The sequence below is a fragment of the Sinocyclocheilus anshuiensis genome, unplaced genomic scaffold (genome assembly GCF_001515605.1).
Source record: "Sinocyclocheilus anshuiensis isolate Anshui unplaced genomic scaffold, SAMN03320099.WGS_v1.1 scaffold1003, whole genome shotgun sequence".
In the NCBI taxonomy this organism is placed as follows: Eukaryota; Metazoa; Chordata; class Actinopteri; order Cypriniformes; family Cyprinidae; genus Sinocyclocheilus; species Sinocyclocheilus anshuiensis.
This window is the reverse complement of record NW_015542495.1, coordinates 1,932,009-1,944,225: the sequence shown is the minus strand read 5'-3', so window position 1 is coordinate 1,944,225 and position 12,217 is coordinate 1,932,009. Positions and strand designations below refer to the sequence as shown.

General features: G+C 35.5%; 2 protein-coding genes across 3 annotated transcripts in view; one reads left to right on the top strand and one right to left on the bottom strand.

The window, feature by feature from the left end:
* Positions 1-8,167, top strand: part of LOC107694190 (lysine-specific demethylase 7A-like) — a 28,924-nt gene extending 20,757 nt beyond the window's left edge. For both annotated transcript variants that reach the window (XM_016493828.1, XM_016493829.1), the window contains exons 8-18: positions 612-699; positions 818-924; positions 1,060-1,151; positions 1,248-1,334; positions 2,025-2,252; positions 2,483-2,607; positions 3,579-3,757; positions 3,887-3,978; positions 4,083-4,201; positions 4,294-4,610; positions 6,189-8,167. In XM_016493828.1, the coding sequence (XP_016349314.1) occupies positions 612-699; positions 818-924; positions 1,060-1,151; positions 1,248-1,334; positions 2,025-2,252; positions 2,483-2,607; positions 3,579-3,757; positions 3,887-3,978; positions 4,083-4,201; positions 4,294-4,610; positions 6,189-6,277 (1,523 nt within the window). In that variant the 3' untranslated portion in view covers positions 6,278-8,167. The remainder of the gene's footprint in view (positions 1-611; positions 700-817; positions 925-1,059; positions 1,152-1,247; positions 1,335-2,024; positions 2,253-2,482; positions 2,608-3,578; positions 3,758-3,886; positions 3,979-4,082; positions 4,202-4,293; positions 4,611-6,188) is intronic.
* On the bottom strand, positions 8,150-11,110 carry LOC107694192 (NADH dehydrogenase [ubiquinone] 1 beta subcomplex subunit 2, mitochondrial-like). The gene is made up of 4 exons (XM_016493831.1): positions 10,900-11,110; positions 9,325-9,469; positions 9,121-9,216; positions 8,150-8,685 (listed from the first exon to the last, which is right to left on the bottom strand). The coding sequence occupies exons 1-3, from the start codon at positions 10,983-10,985 to the stop codon at positions 9,142-9,144; spliced, it is 306 nt and encodes a 101-aa protein (XP_016349317.1). The 5' UTR covers positions 10,986-11,110; the 3' UTR covers positions 8,150-8,685; positions 9,121-9,141.
* Positions 11,111-12,217: the final 1,107 nt, after the last annotated feature.

Here is a 12,217-nt window from a genome sequence, read left to right as displayed (position 1 = left end):
TATATTAAATATATTTATATATGATATAATTTATATGAATATACATATATACATGTAAATATTTTCAAAATATATGCTGTGTGTGTTTATATATACACATAATATACACCGTACACACATATATTATGTAAACAAAAACTTTTATTTTGGATGCGATTAATCGTTTGACAGCACTAATTTAAAATTAATTTAAATGGTTTAAAATATATATATTTTTTAATTCTTTTGATTTGTATTAAATAAGATTTTAATAGTTTGTATTAAGTTTTTTTTAATTTTAGTTGAATATTTTTTACTTCCTGAATTAAATTACATTTAAATTATGTAAATTAAATTTAAAATGTTAAATATATTAAATATACATTTTTAATGTATTATCCTTTTATGTTTAAACTCAAATATGTGCTAATGAATGAAATGGGTGTTTTAACGTGGTGTAACTTGGTACAGTTTAATCAAAATAATATATCTAACTCGTATACATATAGAGACAACACTAAAAATACAGTAATCTTAAATGATGATTAATGATTGTTTTTGATCAAGCTAGTGAAAATGAACTAGGTCTGCTTAACAAAGGCCTGAATGTTGATCTCTGTTGCCCTCTACAGGTTGGATCCATGCAGTGCTCACTTCTCAGGACTCCATGGCCTTTGGTGGGAACTTCTTGCATAACTTAAACATATGCATGCAGCTCAGGTAAAACCTTGAAACCTTTTGATTAATCTTCTCTAGATTGTTGCGGTCACTATAGTTAATTTCAGGCTTCTATACGTATTCCTGCTGTAATTGAACTACCTCCCCATTCACATTTTAGGTGTTATGAGATGGAACGCAGACTGAAGACTCCAGATCTCTTTAAGTTCCCATACTTTGAGGCCATCTGCTGGTATGTGGCCAAAAACCTTCTGGAGACCCTTAAAGGTGAGTGAGACAGGACTACTCATGCAGTTCTTTAGTCCAGGGCAGGATTTTCGATAATTCAATGGTCCGTTGTCAGTTATTCCTTACATAAATGTAGTTGTAGATAAAGCATCATGAAACATGTTTGTGTTTCAGAGTTGCGGGAGGATAAATGTCAAGCTCAGGGTTATCTAGTGGACGGAGTGAAAGCTTTAATCTCATCACTGAAGACATGGCTGAGGCGGGAGGTGAGAGAATGTCTGCTTTGACTGTTACATTATTTTTATGGTAAAACTCCTGTGGCTGTTGTACATGCTCATTTTCACTGTGTGTTTCCTCTGCAGTTGACTCAACCCAACAGTGAGGTTCCAGACCATATCAGCCCAAGCCGTCTCATTAAAGATCTGACCAAGGAGATCCGCTACCTGGAGGTAAGAGGAGCCTGAAGAAGTTGAGTTGTTTTGAAAGTGTGATGAGACCGAGTAACTTGCCACTATTCTCCACGCTTAAATTAAAAACAATTTGTATTTCAATTTTATTAGAATTATATTACATTTTACAGAGATTAAATTGGTCATTCTTAAAGGGATAGTTCACCCAAAAATGAAAATTCTGTCATTAATTACTCACCCTCATGTCGTTCCAAACCCGTAAGACCTTCGTTCAAATTCGGAACACAAATAAAGATATTTTTGATGAAATCCGAGAGATTTCTGACCCTCCACAGTTGCATTGCTGTCTATGGGAGGGTCAGAAAGCTGTCGGATTTCATCAAAAATATCGTAATTTGTGTACTGAAGATGAATGAAGGCCTTACAAGTTTAGAACGACATGAGGGTGAGTAATTAATGACACAATTTTCATTTTGGGGTGAACTATCCCTAAAAATTGTATGCAAATTAAATTTTATTATAAAGTAAATTTATATTATAATTATTAAATATATTAAATTAATTCTTAATGGGTTTTTTTCTTTCTGTATGCCAAATTATATTATATTAGAATTATATTAAATAAATTATTTTAAATAAAATGTCAAATATATTTCATCTACATGGCACAACATGGCTGCTAAAGCAGCTCCTAGAAGTTCAATTGATTTGCTGTGTTTTCTTAAACAGGATGAATCGAATAAAGCTGGAAAATCTCAGGGAAGTGCTGAGTGCTCTTTATCACGCACAACACTGGAGAAGGAATATCAGGCACAGCGGGCCGTTCGTCATCTTCACCACCATCATCATCATCATCATCATCATCATCACAGCCACAAACTGCCCTCTAACTTGGATGTCCTGGAGCTTCACACGCTGGAGGTATTAAAGAGACTGGAGGTCGGGCCTCTTGAGGAGGTGAGTGCGTCCCCCCCCCATCATAATGCACTGTAGCATTAAGCTCAGATTTCTTGTCCGTTCTCCATAGCGTCATTAGCATTTATCATTCCTTATCATATGACTGTAATGCAATGCTATCAAATGATTGTAGAGGACATTTTCACCTTGATATTGGATATGCTCACTGCTTTAGCAGCATGCAATTATTAGTCATTTCCAATAAAAACACCTCTCTTCTCTTGTAACAGGACCCAGCCTTCAGCTCCAAAGTGAATGGCAAGCTCAAGAAAGTGTCTTCAGTGTCTGCAGTAGCTGTTGAGGGCAGTAATGACAACGCCCTGCGCCTGGTGCTATGTAACGGCAAAATTATGCGGTGAGGGTCCTTTACTGAGAAATCATTGAATGGTTACATGCCATTGTTTTCATGTAGACATCTATATTAGAGAACTTTTTAAATACAGTGTGGAATTTAGTATAATTTCACTGGTATTGGTATATTGACTACTAAAATGTTGGTATTTTGCCTCTTGTACCTCTTAATTCTTGACGCGATATAGTTTGATTAATACTAGTTTCTTTATACTAGCTTTATCTATTTATTTTTATCATCATTATTATTATTATAAACTAATATTCAAAAGGTTGGGGTCATAATATAGTGTGTGTGTGTGTGTGTGTGTGTGTGTGTGTGTGTGTGTGTGTGTATTAGTTTATTTATTTGAAATTTCAATTTTTATTCATCATGGATACAATAAACTCATCACAAGTGACAGTAAAATATTTTACATTGTAACAAAATATGTATATTTCCGGTCATCAAAGAAAAAAAATGTGCATGATTTCCATAAAAATATTAAGCAGCACAACTGAAATAATAAATGTTTCTTGAGCAGTAAATCAGCATATTAGAATGATTTCTGAAGGATCATGTGACACTGAAGACTGAAGATGCTGAAATTTCAGCTTTGCATCACAGGAATAAATTACATGTTAAAATATATATTAAAATAGAAAACAGTTATTTTAAAACGGTTTAAAACAGTTATTGTCATATTTCACAATATTACTTTTTACTGTATTTTTTTGTTTAAATAAATTGATTCTTGGTGAGCATAAGAGACTTCTTTAAAAAAAAGTTAATAATGATAACAATAATAGTAATAATAATAATAATCTTACCAACCCCAAACATTTGAATGGTATGTTTATGATATTTTATGTAATAATATTTGATTTTTCATTTATATTTGTTTACTGTAATACAGTAATTACATGAATGTTATATTTTGAAGGCTTTTTATATTCTAAACATCTCATGAAGAAGTGTGTCCTCCTTCCTCACAGCGAGAGGTTAGCGATCAGTAATGTGGCAGCCAAAGTCAGTGGAGTGGAAATGTTGCAGTACCATCAACACGGGATCAAATGGGAAAGAATGTCGATGTGCCAACAAGAAAAAGTGAAAAAAGAAAAGCGAGAGGATGAATTAAGAGTGCACTGCACTATCCAGAAACCAGTCAATCACGGTGAGCAACTTAGCTTTTGCTCGCCAGAATGCTTACATAATACTGAAGCCAGACAAAAGCATCATTTTCTTCTGTTAACAGTGATTGATCATAATGTAAAAGGAAATGTGTTTGACTCTCATCTCTCAGGTCTAACTGTGCAGACAGAACTCAGGACAGAGTCGCCACATGTAACGTCTTCAGACAGCGACTCGGAGTCAGAAGCAGAAGATTCTGCTGAGGTACTGATGATGTCCAAGCAGCTCCCCAGGAGCTAACCACTTATTTTCACTTGGTCAAATGGCTTATCCATCTTAATCCTCTCTATCACACTTTCTTTAAACAGAAACACTCTGAGTCAGAGAGTTCTGAGGAAGAGGATGGAGGAAGCAAGAGAGACTCGGGGAGTTTTGTGGAGCATCTGAGCGGCCGGCAGCACGGCCACCATAAGCAAGTGCTAAAACGGTATGGCTGCCCTTCATTTTACACACCTGAGAAACTCATTTTAAGTGCTTTTTCTCTTTTTTGTGCTAAAATTGAAATCTTGTTTCCCACAGAGAACGCCCTACCTCACCGAGCACAGATGATGCCATTCAGGGCATGCTGTCTATGGCGGGGCTGCTGTGTCAGCGGGCGTCAGCAGGGGGCGATATTTTACAGCAGCACTGGTGGTCCAGTCAGGTTAACAGTAACAGCAGCAGCAGTGACTTGTGGGACAGCAGTGAACCCTGCTCGGCAGCCCGCAGCCCGGAGGGAGAGGATGGGAGTCTCGGAGAGGAGTATTCATATAGAGAGAGCTCACTTTCTCCTCCCCTCCACCCCTCCAAAAGACACGCCCCCAACACCACACCCATCAGCAACCAGGCCACTAAAGGTGAGCTGATTAACCTTCATTACTATTTCTTAGAAAAATAAATAAATCATAGAAACGATAATAATATTTGTATTGTTATTTCTTATAAAACCTTTATTTGCCAAATCAAATAATATTAATATTAAAACATTATTAATATTAAATAATAATAATGTGTGTGTGTGACCCTGGACCACAAAACCAGTCATAAGTGTCTATTTATAAAAACTTCTGAATAAATAAGCTTTTCATTGATGTATGGTTTGTTAGGACAATATTTGGCTGTGATACAACTATTTGAAAATCTGGAATCTGAGGGTGCAAAAAAATCTAAATATTGAGAAAATCGCCTTTAAAGTTGTCCAAATGAAGTTATTAGGAATGCATATTACTAATCAAAATTTAAGTTTTTATATATTTATGGTAGGAAATTTACAAAATATCTTCATGGAACATGTCTTAATGATTTTTGGCATAAAAGAAAAATCAATCATTTTGACCCATACAATGTATTTTTGGCTATTGCTACAAATATACCCCAGCGACTTAAGATTTGTGGTCCAGGGTCACATATGATATATAATTTTTAAATATGTATGAGAATATTTTTGTTGAAACTATTTACACTAAAAATGTAATTATATTAATGCATTCATTTGTTTATAGTGATATTAGTAAATTGTGTGTGTGTATATATATATATATATATATATAATTTTTTTTTATATGTATGAGAATATTTTTGTTGAAACTATTTTTGTCTTAAACTTTTCTTAACTTTTTTTAAAAAAGGGAGATTTTGAAAATGGTCACTTAGAAATCACATTTATTCAGAGCGCAAAGAAAATGTCTTAGTTTTTACTTGATGGTTACACCACATGACAGTTTTAGAGGCATTACATTTGTCAAAACTTTTCTTTAACATGGTATAAAAGAATACATTTAAGTATATTACCCATTTTAAACTACATTTTTAAAGGATTTTGTTTTTTATTTTAATTTATCATTAACCCACTTATGTGACATTTACCAATAAAACATTTTTGGGAGTTCACAAAATCATTCCAAAAATGTGTATTTGTGGAGTAAAGGTCCTTGCACACTGAGTCTGAGATTTACGTATGTGTCTTTTCGTATTCGTCCTCCTAAAAATTTGTCACGCCCAGAAACCTTGCACACTGAGTCCGATGAGTATTAATTAATCCGTTGCGAAAAAATTCGCAAAACAGTACTAAATGGAGTCTTCAAGCAGTGAGGATGATTTTGTTGTCCTCTCTTGTCGCTTCTTAAAAGAGAAAAAGAAAGGAAATATTGGGTCCATCCAATCCTGAGATACAGAGAGGAAGGAGAGTTCCCCCTCGTTATTAAGAAGCAGCAGGATTATTACGGGCGATTCAAAGTTTACTTCAGGATGTCAATGGCTCAGTTTGATGCTTTGCTAGCAATATATTTTCAACGTACGAAAATTTCAGACTCGGTGTGCCATGCCTTAACAATAATGTTCGCGACAGTTTTTCAGAGAACACGCTAAATGGCTTGTATTGACTTTTGTATTGACTGTGCTTTTACTTATATCATGTTTTTGTGGTTTTATTGCAGGAAAGCGTCCTAAGAAAGGACAGGTGACGGCTAAACAGAGGCTTGGGAAGATATTGAAAATGAGCCACCATAAAGGCTTATTCCTGTAGCATGACGGAGGAAAGAACGAGACATGTAATAAATCAACACAGCTGCTTTTCTTAATACGCTGGGACTATTAGCACACACACAGAGTTCTCTTACTCACTGTGCATGTTTAGGTGACAGGGTATGTTTAATGGCTCACTTTATTTTCACCAATCACACAAAATACAACACGCTATCCATCAGCACAGGGAAACTGCTTTACTTTGGACAGCATTTCAACATTAACAGCCAAGAGTTTCAAGAGGAAGCACAGAAACGGATAGTCGGAGGTCCAGAGAGCAGTGTGTGTTCCTACAGCCAGGAAAACGAGCCGCAAGTGTGTATCCGCGGGCTGAGGCCTCTCCTCTCCCCTCCCTACCTCTTACCGCATCTGTAGCATGAGTGTCCTGGAGCTCGCAGGCTAAGGACGTCTTCCTAGCCCTCTACAGCCCGACATTGGTCTTCGGATTCCCCTCAAGTCATTATCAATCTGCCTATCTCTCTCCTTTGATTGTCTCAGGCTGATGTATGAGCTTTTGAAATAGTGCTGAATCCTTCTCCAGTCCCCTCTGCCCCTTTAAGCAATAATTGTACAGCAGTGAGTGATGTATTGATGATTTAGTGGGCCGCACTTTTAGGATGCGCAGGAAGTCTTCTCATAGTGGAAAGTATTGTACAACCATCAAAAAGTGGCAAAGATATAACATGATTTTCCTTGATTTGACTGTTTATTCTCCGGCGGACTTAAATAGGCGATTTAAAGGAATATTCTGAGGTAATTTTTGTATACCGTTCCAAGTTCTGCTGAGGAAGATAAATTGGAGTCGTACCTTGTTTTGTAAAAACAAAACGTTTAATTTAAAAAGTTTAGTAGGCCTTGTCAACCTTTTTGGTTTATTTTTATTATTATTATTATTTTTTAACTATATATCTTCCAAAAGCTAGTGAAATATTGGAAAAAAACTGAGGAAAATGCGGTGCCTCACGTTACTTTGCCTTTGTCACAACCCAGTGGCCACAGAGAGGTACTGCATCCTGGAGCGCCGCCTCTGAAATACTGTTTGTGATGTAGTTTGCAAGGACTAAATATGCTTGGCACGTGATTGACAATGATCTTTCGCGCATTCTGCATAATTTATGTTCTATTTTGTTTGTTTTGGAAATTTTTTTGTTGTTGACTGGATAACTTATTTATTAATTTCAAAGATATAAGGATTTGCATAGAGTTTACCGTTTTTCCTTTGCATTGAATAGTTTTGTAAATAGGGGTATAATTTTGAATGTTGCCAATTCAAGAGGAATGAGCTTTTGTTTAGGTTCAGCTTTATGGATTTTGTAGTTAACATTTAATGCTACTTAAAAGAAATTTGAATGACTTTTCCTGTTCAATTTACCTCTAAAATGTTTAGCGAGTTTGTTTGAATAATGTTGCTTTATGTTGACTTTATGACCTGTTGAAAAGGGACAAAAGAATTTCAGTGGGAACAACGACAAAGTGGTGCTTGTGTGTGAATTTCTTAGAGAGGCTATGAAACGTTTTCTCAGGGAACATCAAACAGGTGACATCTTTGAATTCATCACCAGCACTGTCATACAATCAAGTTTTATACTCGTTTGCCAACAGATGTATATATTCCCAATTGTTTTACTTGATTCTTTTTTTGTCTGGTGGACGTAAAGCCCAGATTCAGAACAAAACTGTGTCCCGCTCTGAAGTATATTACATAGTTTGTTGGACTTTGTGCATAGAGCAGCACCAACAGATTATGATCAGCTATTCTCGACTGTTGTGTAAGAGGTCTGTTGGTTTAAAAAGCGAATGCACTATTTTGGATGACTCGAGTTGGAAAACTGCGAAAACTCAGGCTTTGTTACGGTTTTGAGTTTTGCTCTTACGCATGTGTTTTATGAAAGAAAAAAAAAAGTTCCTCTGTTTCCGTTCACTAACCTTGATATAGACACACACCCTTTCAGCTTTCTCCTTCATATTTGATCAATGGAGCTGGTTTTCAGACAGGTTTCCTTTGCTTTGACGCATTAATTGTACAGTATTTATTAATCTCTAGCATTCATTTCCATTTTCAACTGTGGTATAGGCTTAATGTCACTGTGTTTTTAGATGCTGTGTTCTGTTCCTCCTCTTCAAAATTTCCCAGAGTTCTCTATGAAAGTTTTGGATGTGATGGAATTTCTCCAATGCAATGTATATATAAGATGAGGGAAATGTTTTGTAGATCACACTGTTTTCCCCCTCCCTTTACCAAATGTTAAGTGATAAAACACTGTTCTGACAAATTGAAGCGTTGATGGATTTTATTTATACTTTATAATGCAACTTTTACAATTAGACTTGATAATAAGTCCATATACATAACAGGAACTTTCAGTTTCCTCTACAGAAAATGTGCGGGTTTTGCGATCCGGTGCACATCTGCAAAGCAGAGAAGAGAAGAGAAATATCAGTCATACATGCTGTGGCAACACCAGGTAACTGCACTGAAGAAATAAGCTATTTCTCCTGTATGTAAATGAGTTAACGGGCTAGTTTGCCAAAAAAATGAAAATTCTGTCATTAATTACTCACCCTCGTGTCGTTCCAAACCCGTAAGACCTTCATTCATCTTCAGAACACAAATTAAGATCTTTTTTATGAAGTCCAAGAGCTTTCTGACCCGTCCATAGACAGCAACACAACTGACAAGTTTTATGGTCCAGAAAGGTAGTTAGGACATCATTAAAATAGTCCATGTGATGTGAAAGATCTCGAACTTCATCAAAAAAGATGAACGAAGGTCTTACGGGTTTGGAACGACACGAGGGTGAGTAATTATTTTTGGGTGAACTATCCCTTTAAATGCGTATGTACATTGGGTTGTCGAGGGCAAATCTACTCTTCCTCATCAGGTGGGATTCCCAGCTCCTCATCTGTCCATGCTGAAGTGTCCGGCCATGGGAAATGACCCTAAAGAGACATTTAGCTAAGTGGCTGGTAGTCTGTTTATTATGAAATGTTTAAAAACAGTAGTATTTTATCCCAATGCTCATCTATTTTGATGCGGTTTCTACTCACCAGTACGGCATCTGGGTCGTGCCAGATGTGCCACAGGATCCAGAACCACATGGCGCCGCTGAGCAGCTCTGCCTGAAACTTCTGGTTCTTGGTGAGCTGAGGAGTTTGTCTGTATTGGGGTTCAATATGAGGGCCTCCTCCTGCCCTAAAACATAACCGTCAGAAAGATTACCGGTAAGTACGTAAAAAGTAATGGCTAGCAGTGCTAATGAAAACCCATGATACATTCTGATACTAATAAGCTGAACAAATATATATGGATATTTGTAAATAAATTAAAATACCTAAAATAATTTAAATGAATGAATTGTACATAAAATAGCCAATTAAATATTTTTACATTTTTTCTTCATATTTATTATACTCTATTATTTCTGTAATAATTACATTTATTTTTGTTTAAGATTTTATAATATGCAAGAAATAACAAAATTACACCAACATACCACAACCCTTTACCCATCAGACAAAGTATCAATTACATTATACAATGACAAAAAAAACAAAAAAAACAATTATACATATTTTGGGATTGTATTCCCTACTTGTATTTTTCAACAAATGACAAGAAAGGTTGCCAGATTGCATAGAATTTCTGGGAAGACTCTTGAAGAGATTATCTTATTTTTTCCAGTTTAAGACACTGCATGATCTCTTTAATCCAATGGAGGAAATTAGGGGGAAAGGGGTCTTTCCATTTAAGCAAAATTAACCTTCTGGCAAGTAATGCACAAAAGGCTAACATTTTACAATTATAGCTACTTAAGCGCATGTTTTGTGCTGTAACGCCAAATATAGCAATAAAAGGAGATGAGTCTACTGGCAAACACATTATTCCTGAAAATGCATCAAAAATCAATTTCCAGAAGTAATACAAACTCGGGCAAATCCAAAACAATGTAAGAGGCTTGCAGGAGCCTGCCTACATCTGTCACAAATTATTACATTTATTTTTAACATATACATAAGATATTTTTACATGTCTTGTTCTTACAAAGCTCAAACATTTATCTGCGTTGAACAAACAAGTAAAAATAAACATGGAATTACCTTTTAAATAATGAATAAATGCATTATATTAGAACATCTCTTGCAGAATGTATATTTTGCTTTATTATTAGACACTTAATGCAATTAACTAAATTTACAAAGTACAGTGGTACTATCCATTTTTAGACAAGTTACCGTGCTTTTTACCTTGGTACGAGCATGTGTTTTGATAAGTAACGTTACCATGATAATACCAACAACCATATTTTTGGACCTTGTATTTTGGAGTACCATGCAAATACCATCGTATGTATAAATGTAAAAATTCAATGCCAAGGTATTACAGTTTGATACCATCACTGTACCATGGTACGACCAGGGTACCAACTTCTATTTAAAGCTAACCTCTATATACTCTACTTGTATGCAACCATCTAATTCGTTAATAATAAACCTGACTAATTCCGTAAGGTTCGTTACGCTGTTTCTTCAGTATTATTAAGACTTTCCAAGAACCAAACTACAGCCTTTACTGTATTCAAGCAGCACGTTTAGCCTGTTAGCTTCCTGCTGATAAACACTCACTTTCTGACGGTCATCTGCCGAGGTCCGCGTCTGAAGAGCTGCAGGCCTGTTCGCAGGACACCCGCCGTCCTCCTGAGAGAAGACATGCTTATATTTGTGCCACCACTCTGTTTTCACAATTAGTTTGGATCGGATGAGCTGCGGTGACCAGACAGCTAAATGTCACCTTTACAGCGGCCGTTTCTCTGGCCTGCTAATAACGAGCGCTGTGATTGGTCACTTAAAATAAGGCGATTTAATGCTACTCGTTGTCTGTTCGTTAGAGGGCGCCAAATACCCACCGAGAAAAGATTGTATAAATATTTGTCAGGTATTGTAAATAATAATAATAAATATAACAATAAAACTGGAATCAATTTAATATAAATTACGTACTTAATTTGGTCATTTATGTCTTTATTGGGCCTACTTTTATTAGTGTGTAAAAGTATATTTTAATTATTGTTTCTTTCCATTTATGATAAAATCCACTCTGGGCAAAAGTTAGTTAAGAAATAAGAGATTCTGCTTGTGAATTTTATTGTTCTTTATTTGTATTCATTTTATAGTATGCATTACATGAAGAAACGTTTAGGAAATTGTATTTACACGATTGTATTAATGCAGACTATGAAAACAGGACACAGGAGACCAGTGATCATTATATGAGAAATAGTACTTTATTTGCACAAAGAGCAATAAATGTCAACATGTTCTATTACTGTCTTTATGACTCCAAGGACTACCATGCAAGAAAATATTCAAAGGGCTGGGAGAAACTTGGGAGTGCCAGTGGAATAACACAGTTAAACACGACTAATCCTGTGATTTATATGTTTCAAAACTGTATGTTCAGCAATTAAAAACAAAGAAATAACAGCTGTTTAAAGAGAGAGAGGAGTTTACAGGTTATCAGGCTACATCTTTTAGCACCTTAACCCTTTAAAGCCTGGCATAAAAATAAATAAAATAATCAGAATATTCTTTAATTGTAATTTTTATTTCAATAGTTTATTGAGCCTCTTTATTAAATTATATATATATAGTTGTCAAAACATATCATATTTGATACATTACGTTTGTATGGCCTATAGGCCTGGTTTCACAGACAGGGCTTAGACTAAAACCGGATTAGGCCATAGTTCAGTTAGGCCATTTAAGTCGTTTTCATAAATGTGCCTTAGAAAAATACAATACTGGTGTACATCTTGAGACAAAACAAAGACACTGACGTATTTTATGATCGGGGGGATAGAGTATGATATAAGTGAATGTGGTGCTCATACGTGAGAAGGAAAACTCAGAGGCCCATACAGAGCAAAAATATGCAGTTTGGTGT